This window comes from Culex pipiens, chromosome 3 (genome assembly GCF_016801865.2).
Source record: "Culex pipiens pallens isolate TS chromosome 3, TS_CPP_V2, whole genome shotgun sequence".
NCBI classification, from domain to species: Eukaryota; Metazoa; Arthropoda; class Insecta; order Diptera; family Culicidae; genus Culex; species Culex pipiens.
Genome location: NC_068939.1, coordinates 134442394 through 134467592, shown reverse-complemented (window position 1 = coordinate 134467592; position 25199 = coordinate 134442394). Strand labels below are relative to the sequence as shown.

Below are 25199 nucleotides of genomic sequence, written 5' to 3'. Positions count from 1 at the left end.
TTGAAGTTACACTCTACTGCAGGGGTGACCAAAGTATGGCCCGCGGGCCAAACGTGGCCCGCGAGGTGATTTTTTTGTTGTCCGCGGACCCGTTTTGAATGATCAAGTAAAATGGCCCTTTGAACCATCTGCAAAGTGATTTTGTATTTTTTACAAATTAAGGTTTAGTTCAAGCTTTTTGTGAACCTTTTTATTTGTTGTTAATATAAAACGAATAATTTAGACATACTTTGATCCAAACATGTCACGGTTATTTTTCCGAGAACACTATGATAAAAAGGTGCAGGTGGTTATGTTCTACATGACCAATATGACAAAGAACCTTAGCCTCAGAAAATTTCAGTGCCTGACGAGGTTTCGTCAAAGACGGATCCACGATGGTAATTTTATTGCTCACACACACACGCACACATTGAACGACACAGTATGTGCACCAAATTGGGAGGAATTCTGTTCTAATGAAGATTGTTAGGATGGTCACCGGAAAACCAGAATGATTTGAGGCAATGGGGTTGGGACCACATTTATAGGATATTGGCCAAACCCGGAGTGGCCAGTGCCCTGGGAAAGGTTCTTCCGAGGGGACATTAATCGAATCATACGACTTGGGGCAATATATGTATCAAAATTCTTGGGTTTTGAAACTGGTAATGGAAATGGCCATTTTGACTGGATTGGCCACACCCGGAGTCGCCAGTGCCCTGGGAATGGTTCTACCAGGGGGACATTAATCGAACCATACGACTTGGGGCAATTTTGATACCAATATTACCCCAAGTCGTATAGTTCGGTAAATGTCCCCCCGGAAGAACCTTCCCCAGGGCAATGGCCACTCCGGGTGTGGCCAATCCGGTCAAAATGGCCATTTCCATTACCAGTTTCAAAAACCATGAATTTTGATACCCATATTGCCCCAAGTCGTATGGTTCGATTAATGTCCCCCCGGTAGAACCTTTCCCAGGGCACTGGCCACTCCGGGTGTGGCCAATCCGGTCGAAATGGCCATTTTCATTACCAGTTTCAAAAACCATGAATTTTGATACCCATATTGCCCCAAGTCGTATGGTTCGGTAAATGTCCCCCCGGAAGAACCTTCCCCAGGGCAATGGCCACTCCGGGTGTGGCCAATGTTCTACCAATGTGGTCCCAACCCCATTGCCCCAAATCATTCTGGTTTTCCGGTGACCTTCCTAACAATCTTCATTAGAACAGAATTCCTCCCAATTTGGTGCACATACTGTGTCGTTCAATGTGTGCGTGTGTGTGTGAGCAATAAAATTACCACCGTGGATCCGTCTTTGACGAAACCTCGATAGGCACTGAAATTTTCTGAGGCTAAGTGCTAGCTTATATAGTTCGCATGAAATGTGGCAACAGTGGTGCCAAACTCTCGCGTGAGAGTTTTGCGAAAGCAGGAGAGGAAGCAACATTTGCTACGTGCTTTCAGCCAATCAGCAGCCGGGATTTTTCTTGCATTCATTTTTTATTTTCATCTTAACTTTTAAGTACTTTAACAAAGTTTTATCAACTTTGTGAGGTAGTCAACTTGTACTTTAAGACTTCCCCTTTCGTTTGGTGGGTAAAACATAAAGATTGTTTGAATGGGGGGGAAGATATAAGCATTTGAAAAACGACAGAAAATCGTTACACTTTCGCTTCGCGAAATTTTGGATTGACACCCGTAGACAGTGCCCTTAGGACAAAGTTCTTTGTCAAAAATTCGGCAAGTCTGATATTTTGCACCATGTAAGAAGGGCTCTTTCCTGACATTTTGCGGGGTCCGGCGAACTTTTTTTTTTTTGAAGTTTTTTTTTCGATTTCATAGGAATTTTCTTCAGAAAAGTCGATGAATATCGATTGGTTCATTAGGGTGTAATATGGTTGCATGGAAAAAAAAAGTTGTTCAAATTTAGTGAGCACAGCAACTTTTCAGTTCCTTTTGGGGTCCTAAACAACTCCCCAAAGTTTGAGTCCCAACTTTGCGCAAAGCGATTAATTTTTCCATATAAATTTGTATGGGGAAAACCATTTTTTTTTGGATTTGGATATTTAAAAAATCCACGTTTCACGCTATATTCTTGTTCCTATAAAAAGATACAGCGTTTTCAAAACTCGTCTAAAACGTGTTTTTTGCTCAAAAATCACGTTTTAGACGAGTTTTAAGGACGCTGGATCTTCTTTCAGGAGCAAGTTAGCACCATACTCTCTTCGGGAAAGTTGTAGAGCATCTTTCCGAGCATCCAAATATGAATCCGGTTTTAATACAGCGTGAAACGTGGATTTTTTAAATACAAAAAAAATGTTTTTCCCATACAAATTTATATGGAAAATTAAATCGCTTTGCGCAATGTGAGGGCTGAACCAATCGTTCTCAAACTTTGGGGAGTTATTTAGGCCCGCAAAAGGAACTGAAAAATTGCTGTGCTGGAAAATCGATTTTGTTATCACACCCTATTGGTTCATGTTGATATGCCTAAAAAGACTATAAAAATACCCCACAAAATGTCGAGAAAGAGCCCTTTTTGCATGGTGCCAAATATCAGACTTGCCGAATTTTTTATCTTAAATTTGTTCTAGGAAACACACCGTGATGTTGTTTAAATAATCTGTTTTATTGAAAATTGATGTGTGTGATTGAAAATATTATTTTCCCCAAACTTTTGATCAACCATTTTAAGAAATGAGTTATGAAACGTTCAAATTTGACAAAGTAGAAAACTGTAGGGATAGTAAAAAAAAGTTTTCCATATTAATTCAAAAGTCATAACGCCTCATGGACTTTTTTCACTTAAAAATATTCAACTTCTGGATTCGAACTTATGACATTTGGGTTACTTATCTGAGTAACTAACATCTGAATCTGGCAAACCAAAATGTATTAAAATTTTATTGAAAACGGAGAAATAATTGTTGAGAAATCCTTTTGCATGATTTATTATTAAAGTTGCATTTTATTTAAAAATAAAATTATGCAATTTTTCTAAGTTTGTGTCACCCCTTCGAAATAAAAATAAAATAATGGTCAACCACCCCTCGATCTTGACCAAAAAAAACAAAATATTAGCAGCGGCCTAACCTGGTTTCAATGTTTGTTGTAGCATAAAAATTGCAGTAATGAGCTTTTGAAAAATATTTTTTAAGATTTTTTATTTAAATAAATTTGATCCAATGGGATTGAATGCTTTTTCAACGAATCTTTTTCTGTTACTAAAACTTTAATGACAAAAATTTTAGTAAGGTAAATGAAATTGCAAAAAAATTCAACTGATTGATGTATTTCTTTTTTGAAATTACGTATTTTTTTTCTCAAGTCAGCCATTTTTACATTTGGCCCGCAAGCTTATCTGAACTTCAAATTTGGCCCGCCATTCAAAAACTTTGAGCACCTCTGCTCTACCGAAAATATATTGTGTATCAAGCTAATCAAAACAAACACACAACTAAGTTACATCTGTTGCAGAGAAGAAGAAAAAAAGCACAACCTATCAAATTCCATGAAAAGTAATGTTGAACACCAATTGGTTAAGTGAATCAACTGAAAAGGGAAGGAACTTTTTTTTCTAACAGTCGATAAAACGAAAATTAAGATGGAGGTTGATAGTCAAAAAGCTAGTTGTATTCACATTAGGAGACCGCAAATAAACATTAATTTTGAAAGAGTATCACAAGATTATTTGGGGATAACATTCAGTTTGTAACGTTTTTATAGACGTTCTAAATTGAACATAAAAAAGAACATTTAACTTTTAACAGTATTACTGGACAACGACATCTAACGAATTTCTCCAATTACCCAATCGTTCCCCCACCGGCCGACGACTGGTGGGCGAGTTGTTGTGAGCCGTGGTGGTGCTGCTGCTGCTGATGGTGATGATGATGGTGCGGGTGCCCCCCATGCTGATCACCGTGCGGCGTCAGCGGAGGCACCGGAGAGCCGCCCGAGTCCTCGGAGGGAGTCTTGGACAAAAACAAATTTCCACCGAGCTCCGAGACCAGCGTGATGGGCGAGCTAATTTTTGGAACGGGGGGGTCGGGTCGAATTTTTGAGAATTTTGAAAACACGCCCGAGCGAAAAAAAATGAGGACGGAATTTTGGTGCAGCAGAGAAATTAAGACAAATGGACAATTTTGAAATGAAATAAACTAAGATTTTAACCGTGCGCTTGTGGTGTTTGTCGTGCAATGTGTTTCAAACTTAGATGAAAAAAAATACGATTAAAAATTGTTGTGTTTAAAATTGTACTGTTGTTTGTGTGAACTTGTGAAAACGTGTGTTGTTATTCAAACAAAAGTTCCAAGACTGCGATGCTCGATGCAGATTTGTCTCAGCATCTCAACAAATAAAAAATCATTCCAAAGAAAACCAATAACTAAATGATAGCAATAATAAAAGTAAGAAATACCCAAAACCAAACCTGACACTTACCTCGAGAATACTTTGGAAAATACGCTTTGATTGGAGTCCCCAGTGTTGGGGGCCGACTCGATCGAGTCCGACTTGTGGCCGGCACCGGTGCCACCGGCTCCTCCCTCCCCGGTCAGTCCTTCCACCCAGGCCAGTGGGTAGGAGAGTCGTTTTAGCATCTAAAATGAAAAGAAATGAAGTTAGTTCAAGTTTATGTGGTAATTGAAAAGGGTGGCCACTTTTCTAGGACGTATCCCAAACCTTTCCCCTACCCAAAAACTGTCCAACTCCAAGCGAAACTTATTTGGTGTTACCGTGGAGAATTTTGCTTATCCCCTTAAAATAGTGGTCTTCCAAATAATACTTTCTCGTAATTTCGCTGCCGGATTGGAAATTAAATTTAAACTTCAAATTCCTAGTGGCCACCCCGTAATCTTACTCCAATCAATCCCCCTTACCTTATTCTTCTTGGTTTCCCCTCCCTTGTCCAGCACGGACACGTGCTGCTGCTGCGGATCGTGCTCGTCCACGCTGAAGCTCACGCTGGACGTCTTCTTGCGACCACTGCCACCGTCCGTCTGAATGTGCGACAGCGAGCTGTGCTGGGACGAGGTCGTGGACGAGTTGCGCGGTGAGCTCTCCGTGCAGTGGGTCGGCGCGATCGTCAGCGGCGGCACCCAGTCCGCGCTCAGCACAATATCCGCGTCGCTGTAGACCTTCTTGGCCGCGATCGGGGCCACGACGGGAACCACTGGCGCTGGTACAGCGCCAGCCGCCGCCGCCGCCGGGTCCCGGATGTCGATGCCCGAGTCGTGACAGGACTGCTTGACCAGCTGGCCAGCCTCTTCGGCGGCTGGGATGGCCATCGGTGGAAGGGCGGCGGCGGACGGGGCCGTGGCACCGCTTCCGGTGCTGGTCGCCTCCTCGTCGTCCAGCGATCTTTGAGATGAAGTTTTATTGCAATTACACTTTATTCTGCGCGCGGGACGGAACACATATAGACGGGGGACGGATACCGAACGTGGGACAAACAGAAGAGAAATAGTGAAATTTTCAAATCATTTTGGAACGATCCAATTTTCGGTTGTTTTTCTTGCCAATTGCACCAATACAAACCCCATGCCGTTAGTGAAGGGTTCTTGCTTATGTTTTGGGTGTTTTTGATTAGTTTGGAAAAGAGGCGATTTGAGGTTCAAAAATTTCACTTGCAAGAGGGGAAAAGATGGGACTAGTTCCAGAGGTGAAAGCAATCGATTTATTTGGGGAAAAAACGAAAGAAAACTCGTAAACTAGTACAGTGACTTAAGAATATTGTTGAATAAAGAAAAGAACACACAAACAGCTGAAAAAAAAAGTCTGAGCAATTCTCGACGAATTCCGGAAATTGATTTTAATTGTATTTGACTCAAACTTTATGCGAGCCTTCACTATGACTAAAGAAGCCATTTTGTGTCATTGGTAAACTTACCCAAGTCTTCTCTGTTTTTTTATTTTTTTTTTGAAGGAATTTACTGGTTGATTTGTTGTCTTCGACAAACACGGAATCTTTTTTCAAAGATTTTTAAAAACAATTTTTCAAAATTCGAATTTTGATTTAGGACATTTTTTAATGTTTCAGGATGCAAAAACACCCAAGTCTTGATCCATAGAAAAAGTACGGCCAACATTTTTACACCGAGTAGGGGAAATATACCCATTTTAAGCCTAATAAGCGGTCGTTTTTGAATGATGCTGGATAATCTGGAGTGTTCCTTGACATTCACTAAAACCAAGTACACCAACGAGTAGAGCAACCTTTTGTGAACATTTCTGTTTATTTTCACTTTTATTAAAAGTAATGCTATTCCTTTTACAAGCATTTAATAAAATATTTCAAAAATGCATTCTAAAGTCGAGTGCATTGGGCCACGCCCATTATTCTATTTTCAGCTTAGTCCTTTTTTTCTTCCAACGCTCTTTTGGGTCTGCTTAGTGCTGCCAAAATTGATGAAATTTTAAGCGAACACTCACAAAAAGTAGCATTTATAGAGATAGTTTCCTGGCAACACCACAAGCGCTGCTGGTGGTGTTGGCGGCCACCCTTTGTTCTTTATTTGCCTTCACTTCTCGCTCGGTTTTCTTCAGCCTTCGATTGGAATGGGTGGTCAAAATTGAAACGTCAAAAGACTTAGCGCGTTTGTTTTTGTTGATGGCGCTTGCTAATTATTTACATGTTTCGGGATGTTTTTTCAAGTGAGTGACTAACTAAAAAAAAAAGGTGATTTAAAAAAATATAACTCAAAAAAAATTGGCCAGTTTTTAATATATAATAAGATTTGCAATCGAAATATTATTTTTATAGAGTGCGTAATTTTTTAAAGTAGTAGAATAATTTAGGATTTTTTTTAAATAATGACCATCTTTGTCTGTACAAAATAGTTTTTCGGAAAGTTACGAAAGTTATTTTCCATTTCTGGGCTTTCAACATCGGGCAATTAATTGTTTAGATACTGCCTTGCAAAAAAATGTAGAAAAAAAAAACAAAAAAATAGGGTTTTCCCAAAAGTCGTTCAATAAAGAATGTATTAGACTTTAACAAACAAAACAAAACAGTTTTTCGTGTGTGACATGTTTGCTAAAATTGCAAACCAAGAAAAATGTATTTAGGCTGACGTTTCTGCAAACAAATCCAGGCAAACAAACAAAGCAGGCAAACTGCCAAACTGTCAAAAAGTGCGTGTTTGTTTCTTTTAGTATAATACCTCCTTCGCAATTCGCAATTCGCAATTTTCAGTGTAAGAACGGGCCTTGACCGATCTTATGCACCAGGTTCCCGACGAACACGCACTGCCCTTACACCTACATCTCACCCTTGCTCTGAGTCAGTACGAGCAGCACGCTAGAACACGCTTTGGGTGTTCGTGCCAGGCATGCACACCTTCTTTTCCGGTTACGCATTTTAACTCGGCCGGGGGTGGTACATTACGTAGGGTTTGATGTAAGTATAAGCGCCTAATCATTTATAGTGTGCCTATCAATTTTCATTAAAGCAAAAACTGTTTTATTTTAGTTTGAATTCAAAAACTAATTGTTATTTTACTGTGTATTGTTTTCTCCTGAAACCTTTCCTAGTGTTGAGTCGTGTTCATCTGTTGATATTTCTTATGTCGCGGTGTTTTGTTACAATTTTTTGGACCTAAGCATGTTATTCAAAAAGGTACCAAAAGTACAATAGTAGTATTTGTGTTAATCCTTCAATCATTCCATAAATTGAGTAAGGGCTCGAACTTCACTTGTTAGAAAACAATAGACAGTAAAGGAGAATATACTTTATAAAGAAGCAATAGTAAGAGAATCATAATTGTATGTTAAAAAAATAAATAAAAAGAATAAGCTTCATGTAGTAGATGTAGAAATAGGCAATAGTTTATAAATAGAGATGACAAACAAGCTTAGATTATTGTTATGATGGGCAAGATAAAAAAAAATATTCAAATAAATAAATAAAGAAGTAAATCAACAAAGAATAGGCAAATGATTAATAGACTTGGTATTACTAGTACATTAGGTGAAGGTTTATTTTAAAGAAAACACACAGTTTGTTAGAGCAGCATTTATTTGGAAAAAAAGTGACAAGCATTGAGAGATACGGAATCAAGAGTTAATAAAATCAAAACCAAATGGTAAACAGAAGAATTAGTGAAGAAGTACGAATCAATAAAGCAAAATGAAAACAGGAGATAGATGGTAGCTGGAAATGGAAAGGAGAGAAACCCCGTTCTGCGACGTTCAGGTACATCCACAGCAGTTGACTCAACATACTGCGAATCAAAACAATACCGTCTACAATCACAAATAACTTCCCTTTCCCACATTGACGCGCCCCTTTCTTCTAGCCGTCTCGACTCTGACCCTCGCTGGTCAAAGGTTTACGATCCGTTTCCACAGGCCACCAGCTAGGTCATCATGAAAACCAAGCCAACGTGGAGGTAAGAAAATAGGACACTTGCAAGGAACCAGAGCTATACTGTCCTGATCAAGAATGATCTAACAGGACTACGGACGTATTCAGTGACGCTCCTTCCAAGATGTTCCTCGCCTAAGCGTCAACTGAAGAGGTATCATCAGCAGGGGCGCCGACTCTGGGGGGGCACGGTACTTTTTGTCCCCCCTAAAATTTGGCAGGGGGGCAGCCCATACATTGTGCCCCCCCAGAAATTTTGGAAGAAAAGATATTTTTATTTCAAATATAAAAAAACACAGAAATAATTGAAAATAATATCTAAAACTTAAATGGAACATTGTTTGTACACACCGATAGAATTCTTGTAAGCGAATCCGTAAAATAGCTCAAAAACATTTGTTGTTTTCGAAATCGCTGAAATTTTTTGAACAAAATCGTTTGCAATTTTCTGGATTTAGATGCATTTTTTTCTAAATCGACAACGTTTTATCTATAGAGCAGTTCTCTACGTAATCGGTCTTTTTTCTTTAATTTGAATTTTTGTATTTTTTAATCCGGCTGAAACTTTTTTGGTGCCTTCGGTATGCCCAAAGAAGCCATTTTGCATCATTAGTTTGTCCATATAATTTTCCATACAAATTTGGTAGCTGTCCATACAAAAATGATATGTGAAAATTCAAAAATCTGTATCTTTTGAAGGAATTTTTTGATCGATTTGGTGTCTTCAGCAAAGTTGTAGGTATGGATATGGACTACACTGAAAAAAAATGATACACGGTAAAAAAAATTTGGTGATTTTTTTATTTAACTTTTTGTCACTAAAACTTGATTTGCAAAAAAACACTATTTTTAATTTTTTTTTATTTTTTGATATGTTTTAGAGGACATAAAATGCCAACTTTTCAGAAATTTCCAGAATGGGCAAAAAATCTTTGACCGAGTTATGATTTTTTGAATCAATACAGATTTTTTCAAAAAATCGAAATATTGGTCGCAAAAATTTTTCAACTTCATTTTTCGATGTAAAATCGAATTTGCAATCAAAAAGTACTTTATTGAATTTTTGATAAAGTGCACCGTTTTCAAGTTATAACCATTTTCAGGTAACTTTTTTGAAAATAGTCGCAGTTTTTCATTTTTTTAAAATAGTGCCCATGTTTGCTCACCTTTGAAAAAAATATTTTTGAAAAGCTGAGAAAATTCTTTATATTTTGCTTTTTCGGACTTTGTTGATACGACTCTTAGTTGCTGAGATATTGCCATGCAAAGGCTAAAAAACAGGAAAATTGATGTTTTCTAAGCCTCACCCGAACAACTCACCATTTTCTAATGTCGATATTTCAGCAACTAATTGTCCGATTTACAATGTTAAAACATAAAACATTCGTGAAATTTTCCAATCTTTTCGAAAAAAATATTTTCAAAAATTTTAAATCAAGGCTAACATTTCAAACGGGCCAAACATTCAATATTACGCCCATTTAAAATGTTAATCTTGATTTAAAATTTTTGAAAATATTTTTTTCGAAAAGATCGGAAGATTTCACGAATGTTTCATCTTTTAACATTGTAAATCGGACCTATAGTTGCTGAAATATCGACATTAGAAAATGGTGAGTTGTTTGGGTGAGACTTAGAAAACATCAATTTTCCTGTTTTTTAACCTTTGCATAGCAATATCTCAGCAACTAAGAGTCGTATCAACAAAGTCCAAAGAAGCAAAATATAGAGAATTTTCTCAGCTTTTCAAAAATATTTTTTTCAAAGGTGAGCAAACATGGGCACTATTTTTAAAAAATGAAAAACTGCGACTATTTTCAAAAAAGTTACCTAAAAATGATTATAACTTGAAAACGGTGCACTTTATCAAAAATTCACTAAAGTACTTTTTGATTGCAAATTCGACTTTACATCAAAAAACGAAGTTGAAAAATTTTTGCGACCAATATTTCGATTTTTTGAAAAAATCTGTATTGATTCAAAAAATCATAACTCGGTCAAAGATTTTTTGCCCATTCTGGAAATTTCTGAAAAGTTGGCATTTTATGTCCTCTAAAACATATCAAAAAATAAAAAAAATTTAAAATAGTGTTTTTTTGCAAATCAAGTTTTAGTGATAAAAAGTTAAATAAAAAAATCACCAATTTTTTTTTACCGTGTATCATTTTTTTCCAGTGTAGTCCATATCCATACCTACAACTTTGCCGAAGACACCAAATCGATCAAAAAATTCCTTCAAAAGATACAGATTTTTGAATTTTCACATATCATTTTTGTATGGACAGCTGCCAAATTTGTATGGAAAATTATAAGCATAAGCATAAGCATAAGCATAGGTGCCCACCCGCAGTTGCTACTCCGTTATTGACCAGGACCTCCAGAAGTTACATCCACGAGCCGTGGAAGATGAGTGGGTGCTATCTTTCCTCGCTTCGCAACTTCTCAAAGGCCCCTATCATGCTGATCAATACCGGCGCCGGCCACGACCAGTGGTAGGGTCACGGGGAAGTGGATGGGAATGTTAGTCCGATACTTGAGTGATAGAGACCGCCCAATCGACTGCTTCTCCGACAAAGTATCACATGAGTTTTGAGGGGGTTAGTAGATGGGTATGAGGTCAGGATTCACGAGTGGCAGTGATGTGACCATGAGCATTTTGTTTATCGGTTGAAATTTTTTTAATCTTAGGCAGCCGGCTGCGGAAAGATAGATAATTGATTATTTAAAATAGTTTATTTTTATCGTACGCGTGCCAGCCGAGCAGTAGTGCTATGGGCTGGACTTATCAGTATATTTTTACTGTTTTTACCATTTAGATAACGCGAGCAAATTTCAAAAATAGTAAATAAATGACGCTTTACTCTTCATAAAACCGATAGTTTGATGAGTTAATACTAAAACTGAATGTTGGAATAAATTTTTACGATCATTTACGACGAAAATTATCGCGAGAAAACAGGACTGCGCGTCCCCAGAAACACTGCACTTATGAAGGCATTATTCGATTATTATGACCAATCACCCCATGCACACAAACAGCGACACAAACAGCGACACAAAAGAGACGAAAATTATCGCGAGAAAACAAAACTGCGCGTCCCCAGAAGCACTGCACTTATGAAGGCATTATTCGATTATTATGACCAATCACCCCAAGAATCACCCCATGCACACAAACAGCGACACAAAAGAGACGAAAATTATCACGAGAAAACAGGACTGCGCGTCCTCAGAAGCACTTCACTTATGAAGGCATTATTCGATTATTATGACCAATCACCCCATGCACACAAACAGTGACACAAAAGAGACAAAAATTATCACGAGAAAACAGGACTGCGCGTCCTCAGAAGCACTTCACTTATGAAGGCATTATTTAATTATTATGACCAATCACCCCATGCACACGAACAGCGACACAAAAGAGACAAAAATTATCACGAGAAAACAGGACTGCGCGTCCTCAGAAGCACTTCACTTATGAAGGCATTATTCGATTATTATGACCAATCACCCCATGCACACGAACAGCGACACAAAAGAGACAAAAATTATCACGAGAAAACAGGACTGCGCGTCCTCAGAAGCACTTCACTTATCACCAAATTTGTATGGAAAATTATATGGACAAACTAATGATGCAAAATGGCTTCTTTGGGCATACCGAAGGCACCAAAAAAGTTTCAGCTGGATTAAAAAATACAAAAAAAATCGAATGACCGAAATCTCAGAGAATTGCTCTATACCACTGTGCTCTCTAGGAAAATCAGTAGGCTTAGTACAAGAGCACAGAGGCATCGGTGAATGATTTGAGAGATGTCGTCAACATCGATTTTACGGATTTGCTCATAAGATTTCTATCTGTGCATGTTGTTCCAAAAACAAAACCAATGTACTTTTTCCATAGCACCTTATCTACAATCAAGCTTACGCAAACTCTTGCGAAAACAATCATCAAGTTTTCAAACGCAACATTTCTTGATTGCTTTACATTTACAAAAATGCTGATAAATTCAATTATTTTTTGGGTAATTTTAGAAAGGATTTGAAAAGATTTAAAATACATTTCTTAACCGTTAACCGTTCTATACCAATTTTAGCCGAAAAATACAATTGTTTCAAAAAAAGTAAATTTTTGAAATCTAGCGCACCGCTTTACTGAGACAATTCCACATTATAAATTATTTATGATCGATTTAAAAAAAATAAAAAGGCTATAGAAATTTTAACCTGCACCCTCAAAAAATATGCATAAAAAATCAGGGAGTAGAACATAATACTAAAAATAGAATATTAAATTCTTAAATTCTTAAATTCTTAAATTCTTAAATTCTTAAATTCTTAAATTCTTAAATTCTTAAATTCTTAAATTCTTAAATTCTTAACTTCTTAAATTCTTAAATTCTTAAATTCTTAAATTCTTAAATTCTTAAATTCTTATATTCTTAAATTCTTAAATTCTTAAATTCTTAAATTCTTAAATTCTTAAATCCTTAAATTCTTAAATTCTTAAATTCTTAAATTCTTAAATTCTTAAATTCTTAAATTCTTAAATTCTTAAATTCTTAAATTCTTAAATTCTTAAATTCTTAAATTCTTAAATTCTTAAATTCTTAAATTCTTAAATTCTTAAATTCTTAAATTCTTAAATTCTTAAATTCTTAAATTCTTAAATTCTTAAATTCTTAAATTCTTAAATTCTTAAATTCTTAAATCCTTAAATTCTTAAATTCTTAAATTCATAAATTCTTAAATTCTTAAATTCTTAAATTCTTAAATTCTTAAATTCTTAAATTCTTAAATTCTTAAATTCTTAAATTCTTAAATTCTTAAATTCTTAAATTCTTAAATTCTTAAATTCTTAAATTCATAAATTCATAAATTCTTAAATTCTTAAAAAATCAATTGATGTATCATAATTTTGAAATTTTCAATTTTTTTAAACATTGAATTTTATTGTTATTTCTGATTTTCTGATTGTTTAAATTTCTGCTTTTGATTTCTTAACATTTTCAAACCATTAACCCTAGATTTTTTTATACTACAGTGAAACCTCTTTTTATGCGATGTGTTACGTTTTTCTAATTTGTAAATTTCGCTGGAACGACGCAACATTTTTGCAATCTTTTAAAAGCAATTTTTAAGTTTTGTTCAGATCTACAAAACGCTTTTTGAAGCTTTCAAAAATATTGTAGGGTTTAAGAGAAATCTACGAAACAAAAACCGTAACGCCACCGCATAAAAAGAGGATTATCTGTATTATTTTTTTTTTAATTTTAGAATATTCAATTTGGTGTATCTGTTATTTTTATCTAAATTGCAGATTTGAAAAATTGATGTTTTTTTTTAAATTTGTATTTGTATTCTTAAATTTCTGAAGTTCTAAATTTTTGCTTTTTACTTTTGTTTTTATTTTTAGAATATTTGTATTGTTGGATTTCTAAATATCTGATTATTTTTATTATTGACTGTTACTTCTAGAAAATAACTGAAAATATGCTAATGCGAATGAATTCGCCTTCAGAACATATAAAAAATTCCCCCCAATTAACATTCTCAATTACGTTTTAATAAATTATCTATTTCTAAAAAAAATGGATTCCGGATGAAAAAAACTTTAACATCTAATCGCCACTTTTACCTATCGATTTCGGAAAACAACCGTGCCCCCCCAACATTTTGGACTAGTCGGCGCCCCTGATCATCAGTATCATACGCCCTCGGCCTGCCTTTTAGTATAATACCTCCTTAAGACTTTACTTTTCGACCTAAATTTTTCAACCTTTACAAATATTAGGCTGGCTGGATTTTTTTTCAGAAACATTCAAAATCTTCTTTTGAAAAATAAGGACTTACTGGATGACACTTACAAAAACCCAATTTGTAAATTGGTGTGGCTGTATTAGACCCTCATCCGGAACAATAATCCAACACGGGAGGTACAATGTCTTCATCTTTTGATGAGTGTGTAATACTACCCAGGGCATAAGGGGGTCCTTGCCGGGTCTAAGCTATCCTTTGGGGAAGTGGAGGAATGTTAGTAAATACCTTTCTAAAGTGCGCAGGGATCCCTACGTCACCATCTGTCATTCTCAATTAATCGGGCGTCGAAAATCGATCGTCCATGATTTTTTGCAGATTTTTCGAATGAATATTTCTCGAGAAATGATTTGGGAATGAAACTTGATTTGGCGTCGGAGCCAAAAGCAAACCCTATCCAGCTTTTTAAGCGAAAATGGCGTTCGAATGGTGAACGCCCGAAATGTCAAAATCACGCAGTGGTACCAACATAACGAAAAAAGTGTGCCATGGCATGACAGCCGCATTTTTTTTCTAATGTTGGTGCTACTGCGCGATTTTGACATTTCGGACGTTCAACATTCGAACGCCATCTTCGCTTAAAAACCTGGATACCTTTCTTTAGTAAGAAAGGCAAAATACTGCTCTAAAGGTCTCAGGACCAAAGAGCCTAAGTCTGGAAATATTTTTATCGAATTCTCTGGGAAATTTTATATATCATATTAAACAATGGTTTCATTTACAGAATTCCGAGATACAATTTGTTGAAAATAAAAACTGGGGTTTTCGACGCGCAATACAGTAATCGAATTGCCCGGATACAAATTTGCGCATGAAACACTGCTAGACTTAGAATTTTTCATTAAAAAGCTATTTATTACCCAAAAGGATCCCAAAATGATTTTTTCAATCCTCTGTCATTTTACAGCTTCACATTTTAAAACATTTTCAAATTAATCAGAATGTATGTTAGAACAGTTTCCAGACCAATTTCCCTTAGAAAAAAGAACAAATTTTGGTCCAATATAAGCAGAGATATTCACAATTTCTTAAAACAAAAAGTTACTCCAAAATTTATGGATTTAATTCCAGTATTAACATCGCAGATGAACTTTTATCAAATTCTGATGAAATTTATAGAAATTATTATATCGGATCCAAAAAGTAAGTGGCTGAATGGGAATTAAATTTATAAATTTTGGAGAAAGTAATTTTTTATGTTAAGCATTTTCTTCTGTGTACCTATTTTTTCTGAGTAGTCCTACAACTTTGCCGAAGACACCAAATCGATCAGAAAATTCTTTCAAAAGATACAGTTTTCCAATATTTACGCACACAAAAATAAAACAAGTGATCCAGCTGCGTGTAAAAGGCCTGGGTGTAAAATAAATTTTGCATTATTTTATGAAATTGTATGTATTATTACACCCTGAATTATGCAGCCCGTCAGTATGGGAAACCAACTTGACCGAAATGTTGAGTTTATATATGCGTATATATGGCCGAGCGGGCTAAGGCGCCAGTCTTTACTGATGGTTCTGGGTTAGAATCTCGTCGGTAGCAACCTTTTTTGTGTTTATATTAAGTGTCTTTTTGACGAAGGTGACATGCTTTTGCATTTGGTATGGACAGCTGCCAAAATTGCATGGAGCCTTGTATGGGAGAACCAATGACACAAAATGGCTTCTTTGTTTGGGCCAAAAAACACCAAAAATAAAAATGCAGTAATTCGGCCGAATTTGGGAGAACTGCTCATATAAAACTGAAGCGGTATGAGTCTTGGTACCATAACAAATAAAAACAAAACACACACGCAAACCACCCCACCCTTCCTTACCGATCCTTGCTCGGAATCGCCCAGTGCTGATCGAGCAGACTGCGCCGTCGTTCCTCCAGGGATCGACCGGCAGCCGGATCGCCGAGAATACTGCTGCTGCTGGTGGTGGTCTTGGTGTCAGTCTTATCACCGCTGCCGTGCTCCCCGCTCTTGGCCGAGTCCACCGAGTTGGGCGTGTGCGACTGCGAGTCCCGGTCGTACCCCAGGTACGGCGGTTCCGTCGAGGGGGGCTTCTCCGAGCTGCCACCGCTCTCGGTCGAATCGCCGTGCAGACGCTGCAGGTTGTTCGGCGTCACCAGATCCCGCTCGAAGGCCTTCGGAAACGCATCGCCCTCGCGCTCGTTGCTGGAGCAGATGCTTTCCTGGTCGTCACAACCCTCGACCGAGCCGACGCCCAGCTCGGGAAAGGTCTCGTCCTTGACTAGCAGGGAGTCCTTGCCGGGCGAGTGGGTGTCACACCGCGAGCAGGACTTTTCCGGCACCGGGTAGTAGATTTCCGCCTTTTCCGCCGTTTCGTTGCCGCCGGCCGCACCCTGGACGCGCATGTGGGCAATATCGTTGAAGATGGCCGCGTTCACGATGAACTCCATCGGCGCGATCACGCCGTAACTCTCTGGGCCGTGCTCGATGACTAGCGGGTCGGACACGTTCGGATCGAACATGACCGCGTTCGGGGTGACGAGCAGCACTCCGCCGACCACGCCCTGGCCGTCGGTAATGTGCCGCACGTTGATCTTGAGAAAGCGCTGGATCGTGACCGGATCATCCTCGTTGAAACCTGCGGCCGTGTCCCCGCCACCACCGCCGCCTCCACCGCTTTGGTTGTTTGGCGACGCAACGCGCTCGATGTGGCCGGGCTTTGGCGAACCGGGACGAAGTCCTTCCAGCAGATCTGCAACGAAACAAAGAACCGTCACTCACGCAACTCGCTAAAAAAAGAGAGGCAGATATCGTAATGACAAAGTAAACAACGGGTGCGCGATCACGCGCGTGATCACCGCACTACAAAGATCATAGCTCAATCGCGCGCGCCCGGATATCAGCAGTCCAGCGCCACAACCCTAACCTGCCAATTTGAACCGCAAAAACATTAGTCCCGATCGCACTGCACACTAATCCGTAACGTCTCCGGAAATTTTGTAACCCCAACTTCTACGAACCAGACTTGAGTGCCGAAAAAAAAGTAGTAACCAACACACTTCTTGCCGATCTTATCACCAAAGTCTACGTGTGTAATATTCATACGACGACGACGGTAATGTGTGTCACACACCCCGTTCTTGTGTTAGCAACCTTGTTATTATTGACTTTCTCTTCGTGTTGCCTTTTTCGTTCACGATCGTCGGCGTCGCCTTCGCCCCGTGTAGGAAGAATAGTTCTCCAGTGCCGGTGTCGGCGACCGGCTTTGACAGTCGATTAGTGAGCGCATTGTGGACTCAGTTGGACGGCATCGTCGGGAAGCATAGTGGAAGGTATTGTTAACGTGACGTCTTGAGGGTATTTGGGACGCATCGAACAGCAGCTGCATGTTTATGTGGAAATGTCTTCCGATTTGGTGATGGTCAGGAGGACGGATTGATCGGCAGAAATATGGTCAACAAAAAGCTAAAAGGCAGAAAATCACACGGCAGGAATTATCAATCAGTTTACACCAACATTTTCTGCCTAAATTCCGGCCTTGTCATTTATTGCCGTTTATTTAAAAAATAACGGCATGTGACCTTTTCCGTTCGACAACTGAACTGCTTTGAACATTTTCTGCCATTGAATCATTCTGCCTCTCAACGCTCTGTGTAACTTTTGACTGATATTTTCTGCCATTAGTTAGTTTAACCTGCTCAAAACCACGCTAATTTCTTCTTATATTTATTATTTAACTGTTATTATTACCAGCAATTTCTGTCTAAATTTCAGGCCTTGCGGTTTGTTTTCGTCATTAAAAAAATAACTGCCAACTGTCATTTTTTGCCGAAAAACTGCTTTAGAAGTTTTCTGCCATTAAATCATTCTGCCTTTCAACTTTATGTGTGACTTTTGAAATTCGATCTACTATTTTAAATTCTGAGGATTTTTACCAAACAGTTTTCTGCTGAATTACTGATTGATATTTTCTGCCATTAGTTTTTTTCAGCACGTAACTATGCTTAAAAATACTGATTTTGATTCCTTGATCAATTTCACCAACCATTTTCTGCTAAATTGTAGGCATTGTCATTTGTGGCCGATTATTTGAAAGTAACTGCCAAATGACCTTTTTTGTCGGATAACTGAACTGCCTTACAACTCTCTGTGTGACTTTTTACAAATTTTCTTTTATTTTCAATTCTGCCGATTTTTTCCATGCAGATTTCTGCAGATTGATATTTTCTACCATAATTTTATTTAATTTTATATAACCGTGCTTAAATTAACTGATATTGATTATACTTGATTATTTTCCCCAAAATTTTCTCCTGAATTCTAGGCCTTGCATTTGTTGTCATTTAATAACCTTTTCTGCCGGATAACTGAACTACTTTACTTTTTTTTGCTATTTAATCATTTTGCCTTTCTAGTCTTTGAATTACTTTTTTTTAATTTTATCTACATTTTTATTTTCTGCTTTTAGCTTATTTATTCAACCCATAATCATGCTTAAATTAACTGATATTGATAACTTTTCAACTACCTTTTTTGCAATATTCTAGGCCTTTTCTGCCGGATAACTGAACTGCTTCGCAACTTTTCTACCATTGAATAATTCTGCTTTTTAACTCTCTGTGTTTTGAAATTCTATCAAATTACTTGGTCGTCTTTCTAGTCTTCTGCCTGTTGAAATTTTTTGCCAATCTTTTGCATTTTCTGCCCAAAAAATCATCACAATAACTTATTTTTTCCTGTCCAATAACCAGATTGTCAATTCATCATTTTTTTGTTTTCCAAATTGTCATTTTAATCGCTTATTTAGTTCTTGGATAGAAATCTGCCGAATAACCATTGCTTATGTTTAATTTTCTTGCCATTTGGTTTATTCTGCCGCTAGACTTTTTGTTGTTTATTCGCCTTACTAACTTTTTATAAAAAATCATAAATAATAATTTTTAGCTGCTTAACTTTAACTGGTAACTACAATTCTGCAGTTTGTAGTCCTGACAAATGATTTTTTGGCTTATAGCCTAACTTTAGAGATAATTCACTCTTTCAATGCTCTATGATGACCACATCCTGCTTAGACCTTTTCTGCCAAATAACATTTGTATCGTTAAGTTTTGCCACTGGATTTAATTACCATTTGAATCATAATGCCGTTTGATTTTTCTGCCATTTGATCGCTTTTGCCTTTCTATTTTGCTGTCGTGCAAAAGTTTCTGCCGTTTTCAAACAATACGCAATAATTTTCTGCTGAATAACCAATTCTGTCTATCATTCTTTTCTGCCGTTTTGTATTCTGGTAAACATGTTTCTGGGGATCAGTAATCGGGTCTAATATATTGTAACGATTGGTTCACCTTTTCTGTCGATAGCTATTTTCTGCACTAGAAATAATGCTAAAAAGACATTTCTGCCGATTTAAGTGATCTGCCGAATTATAAATGATCTGCCATTCGAAGTTCAATCAATTTTCTGCTTATGATCTGACCCGCTCGATAGCCATTTTCTGCACTTGAAATAATGCCAAAAAGACATTTCTGCCGATTTAAGTGATCTGTCGATTTAAATTATCTGACATTCGGTGTTCTGATCCGCTCAATAGCTATTTTCTGTAATTGAAATTATGCTAAATAGAGATTTCTGCCGATTAAAATTATCTGCCACTCGGTGTTTATATGTTCGGCATTCTGCCGATCGATTCTGATGGATCTGATCAGCTCGATAGCTAATTTCAGCACTTGAAATTATGCCAAAAAGACATTTCTGCCGAATTATAAACTATCTGCCATTCGAAGTTCGATCGATTTTCTGCTGATGATCTGACCAGCTCGATAGCTATTTTCTGCACTTGAAATCAAGCCAAATAGACATTTCTGCCGATTTAAATTATCTGCCATGCGGTGTTCGGGTGTACGGCATTCTCCCGATCGATATTTTGCTCATAGATCCGACCCGCTTGATAGCTATTTTCTGCAATTGAAAGTATGCTAAATAGAGATTTCTGCCGATTTTGGTGTTCTGCCGATTAAAATTATCTGCCACTCGGTGTTTATATGTTCGGCATCCCGCCTATCGATTATGATGGATCTGACCCGCTCGATAGCTAATTTTTGCACTTGAAATTATGACAAAAAGACATTTTTGCCGATTTTTGAATTCTGCCATTCGATATTTGGATGTTCGACATTCTGCCGATCGTTTTTCTTCTTAATAGATCTGACCCGCTCGATCGCTCAATTTTCTGACGATTTGAATTTTCTGCCTATTCGATGTTCGGACGTTCGACATTCTTCCAATCTATTTTATGGCGGATAGATCTGACCCGCTGGTTATGACGATAAGTTGTTTGCGTATACTGCTAACATATAGCATTTTTTACTGCCGAATAACAATTTCTACCATTAAAATTGTCCAATATGTGTCCAAATCTGCTCTTTATTTGATTTTCAACGAGATCTGCCGGAAACCCTTTCTGTTATTTGATTTTTCTGCTTCTGCTCTATTTATTTTTCTGCCGTGCAGACATAACTGCCGTTTGACATTTTCTAGATTGTTTTTTTTTTTGCCAAATAAAATTCTCCCCTTTGTGTTTTTTTAAGCAAGATTTTGGATTGGGTTTGACATCATTTTGAGTGCTAATAGGTACTTTTCGTTTTCACTTTCACTTTAAGATTATTTTATGCATTTTTGCTTAATGATGATTACATTTTGATCGTTATTGTTTATTTAGCTTATGGTGACTTTATCCAATATATGTCACCAAGATTTTGGTAGTGTTATGCTAGCAACTTTTTTCAAGGTCACTCTCTGATGATTGATTGATTGGTCCATGTGCAACTACTTCAAGTTGAAGCACAATTACATCCCGGTTGTTTTGTTTACTTCTCAACAGGCACTTATTTTGCCCTAGATTGCAGTCGTATGAATGATGTTTCGTTAAGTTGCCATCAAGACGATTCACCAATTTGAGTACTGTTATGAATTTCACTTGCAATGCACTCTTTTCTCTGACAACCCTTTTCTTCTTTGTTGTCCGTTTGAATTTGGGTTAATTTGATTTGCGGAACATTTCTGATGCACTGTTTGTTGTGGGTTGAAGACACTCCGATATTCAACTGTTCTGTAAGAAACCATTGCCAACACGGGTTTTCCATTATTCTCTTATCTTCCATACATGCAACAATCTATCAATTATTTTCCGATCGATAACACAACACATGTGATTTGCCACTTTTTCTCATGTAACACTTTTGGGTTTTAATTCAAACTATCCACCATCGACCTGAATTTACCTCCATTCTTGAAAAACACCGCGGTTTTCATCGCCCAAAAACAGCGCAAATCGGAACGCCCCAAAACACTGAAACTTCTTCCGACTCCGAAAAATCAATTTGTTTTGCTTGGTCAATCACACAGAAGACGGCGAAGAGGAGCACCAAAAATTGCACACTGAGTGCCACATCAAAACACACTCCCACCACAAACTGTCAAACACTGCCAAGAAGCAGGAAGAGGCGCGTTTAATGAATGAGTCAGTGGTGACACACTTTGGTTGTAAATAAAAACGACCTGTCAAGTTTCGCGAGCTGTCACACTACCACACAGTTGGCGCGCCTTCGTTGTGTGCGTGAGACCGCGCGCACTCGCCGCTTTGTTTTGAACGATCAACTGTGGGCCACAGTTGACGCCACCGTCTACTGTGGCGCTTCGTTGAGTTTGACGAAGCGCTTTTGATGTGGCGGTTTCTACTAACCCTTCTCGTCCTGGCACAGGTCCTCCTGGGAATCGGCTCCCCTGCGGCGGCCCTCGGGCGAGGACCGCTCGGTGCTGGCGTCCGAGTCGGCACCCCCTTCGCCGCTGCCACCTCCCTTGCCCTTCTTGTCCGGCACCAGCAGCTGCTGGCCCGAGTAGATGAACGAGCTGGCCAGCCGGTTCAGCTGGGTCAGCTCGGACGGCGTTGTGTCGAAGCGGGCCGCCACCGAGGTCAGCGTGTCCCGGTCGCCCACCGTGTACGAGATGGTCGGTATCGTCGGCATCGAGCGCTTCTTCTCACCATCTGGAAGACAATGAAGAAACAAAAACACCACGATTAGTATACAAAATCGAACTTTAAAACACGAATCCAGCGCACGTTCACGGTACTCAAGTGGACGGTAGTCCCCACCCTCCCGGTTAGCCGGAATCGAACCCTTATCGGTAAAGTAAATTAGGTAATCTACGGCCAACGGTGTCGGTCGACTGCAAAGAATGACAATCTGGAAGCGCTCCCTGGACGACGTCATGTCACCGCCACACTTGAGATGTCCACGCCGTTCAGCCGATTATGTCGCACTGAATCTCCCAGAAGGGATCAGCGCAGATAGGGAGAGCACTGTAACATGACGCGCCCCGTCCGAAAACTGCATCGGTCAACGAGATTCCAGTGTTTACTTAAGCCCATCATCTCGTCGGCAAGTTCTTACCGAACTAAACGAAATTGCAAGCACATCCAAACACTTGGACGCGTCTTGTCGTAATCCAAACAGTTGCAATGAACGCGGTAAGTCACGTTCGACAGTCTGCGAAGAGGGCTGTTGACGATCGTACACCGGGAACGTACTACTACGCGGGAATTGTTTTGATAAGTTTTGCTTGTGGAAGCTTTTTTTTGTTGTTCTTGTATCGAGCAGCTACTTCGGCTGTATTCTGTGTTAGAAGTGCTGCGTTGACAAGAATCGTTTTCTTTTCGCATGGTTTACTGACTATGGGTCGGATTTTTTGTTGAATTTGTTACGATTATCCTTGGTTAACGGATAATATTTTTTTATATTTTTAATTTTTAAGCTTTTTATCAAAATCATTTTAAAATTAAATAAAGAAAATAAAAATAAAAATGTTGTTTTTGTACAAATAATTAGTGTGCTATTACACCAATACGATCTGCTTTTTCAAATACATTGGCAAAGTCACATGAACAAGTCAAACCAGGAAACTATTAAAAGGCTTTTGTGGTTACTCAAATATTGGCTGGCAATCCGATCGTCTTTTTTTATTTAAGCATACAGCTATGAAAACAATAGGTCTAATCCCGTACTGCAGAGTTCTGCAATTCTGCACAAAAACGGCAGCAGAGCGTTCCCGTACTTTTCTGCAACAAAAGTAACTTTTATCTCAGGCAGAACTTCTGCAGTGAGAGAGGTAGAAGTTGCAGCAAAACCGTTCCCGTACTTTTATGCAAGCTCTCTCTTCTCTTTCTTGTTGAAAAGTTACTGCAATTTGGTGTGATGGATGTTGAGTACACGCTTACATAAAATTTGCAAGTTGGGTGAAATCAAGCATTTTATTATTAGTTGTAATAATAAATAATTATGGGGTAGTTTTTTTATGTCTGGTTTCATTGAGAACGATTTTTTTATGTTAACGATTTCAGGCTTAGTTCATTCATGTAAATGATAAAGCGATTTTTTTAGTGTTATTATTTTTACCTGATAAAAAATCCCGCCCGTATGGATCAATCGGACCACGCGCTGAACTCACAATCCAGAGGTCGCCGGTTCGAATCCCGCGGCGGGCGCTCTAAAATTCTTTGTGTAAATATGGGTATTCGGCGCCGTCGCTCCGTGCCATACTTTCATACACTTAGGAGCCCAGGGCGGCGAAGTCCTTGTAGATAAAAAGAAAGACACTAGTGGTTGGTACTAGCAATGGTGGCCGACAGCTATAAAGTCAACTTCGTTTTGATAAAAAATTGATAACTTAAGCCATAGTATTACAGCACGGCTAGTACCTCAACAAAAAAAATGTACTTTAAAAACATTTTTTGCAATTCCGTCGTGAAACTACTTACTTTTCCTGTCATTCTTGAACGACGAAAAAGCCTACTTTTCTGTACCAAAAATAACAGAATCGAATAGCATAACTTTTCAAAATAAATGCTGAAAAGTTCTACTTTTCAGCACTGAAATGGGTGCTGAAAAGTTGAACTTTTCAGCACTTGTTTCGAAAAGTAACACTTTTCAACATTTTTTTGATTTAAACGATTTATTGACAAAATACATGAAAATTCGAATTAAAATTTCACTCAATGGGTGTTTTTCGAAATTGCAAAAAATGTTGTATGGAACTCGTTGCAAAACTTGATTTTTTTAGCACTCGTCGTATTTATCCAAGTCGGTGAACCTTGTTGGATAAATGTACGACTCGTGCTGAAAAAATCCTCTTTTTGCAACTTGTTGCATAAACTACTATTTTTTAACTTTTAAAAGACACATTTCTTTTGAGTTTAATAATTTCAAATAAATATTTGTTTAGGAATAATTTTTGATCTTAAATTGATTTTGAATATACTAAATATGTGTGTTAAAATAATAGGTAAATTTAATTGGCAAATAATAAATTGTACCTTTAACGGTGCTACCAATTTGTATTCTTATATGAACAAATTTTGTCGAAATTAAAATTCTGAAAGTCTGAAATTATTGAATTATTAATTATTATTAAATTCTCAAGTACCTAAATTCTTAAATTCTTCGCCATCTTGAATCATAAAAAACACACATTTTTTGGAGTCATATTTTAGGTTAGAAACTTAAATTTAGGGGATCTAGAGATTGGAAATTTGGACTGTTTCTATTTTATTTATGTTTGAGTTTTAAAATTTTTGATTTACAGAATTTTTATTTTTTTATTATTTTTGAAAATATAATTTCTTTAATTTTCTATCTTATTATTTTTAATTGTAGCTTTTGAATTTTTGGTGTTCTAAACTCATAAATATTCAAACTCAAGTTTTTTTATTTCGATTTTTTTTCAACCTTTATTTTTTTATTTTGAATTTTTAAAATGAAGATTTTTTTTGAAATTTTAAACATTTTGAAATATTTAGTTTATAATTATTTGAATTTTTAAGCTTTGAATTTGTGGTTTTATTTTTATTTTTCTGCTATGATTATTTGCTTTTTTTAAATTTCTCAAATATCTTATTTATGGTTTTTGAAAGTTTCTCAATTCAAAAATATTAGTTTTTTATAATATATTTTTAATTTTGGATTTCTTAATTTCCAGATTTCTTAATTTAAGTGTTTAAAATTTTTTGAGTTTTGATT

The 25199-nt window shown here is 37.4% G+C and overlaps 1 protein-coding gene across 19 annotated transcripts in view; it reads right to left on the bottom strand.

Moving 5' to 3' along the window:
* Positions 1-25199, bottom strand: part of LOC120422105 (TLD domain-containing protein 2) — a 418926-nt gene that overhangs the window by 89366 nt on the left and 304361 nt on the right. For 10 of the 19 annotated variants that reach the window (XM_052709791.1, XM_052709792.1, XM_052709789.1 and 7 more), the window contains 5 exons: positions 21869-22171; positions 15985-16876; positions 4864-5380; positions 4427-4584; positions 3794-4009 (listed from right to left, as the gene is read on the bottom strand). In XM_052709791.1, coding sequence (XP_052565751.1) covers positions 3794-4009; positions 4427-4584; positions 4864-5380; positions 15985-16876; positions 21869-22171 — 2086 coding nt within the window. Of the gene's footprint in view, positions 1-3793; positions 4010-4426; positions 4585-4863; positions 5381-15984; positions 16877-17050; positions 17199-21407; positions 21563-21868; positions 22172-22246; positions 22395-25199 lie in introns of those variants that run through there. The other 9 variants (XM_039585462.2, XM_039585463.2, XM_039585473.2 and 6 more) reach the window with 6 other exon arrangements.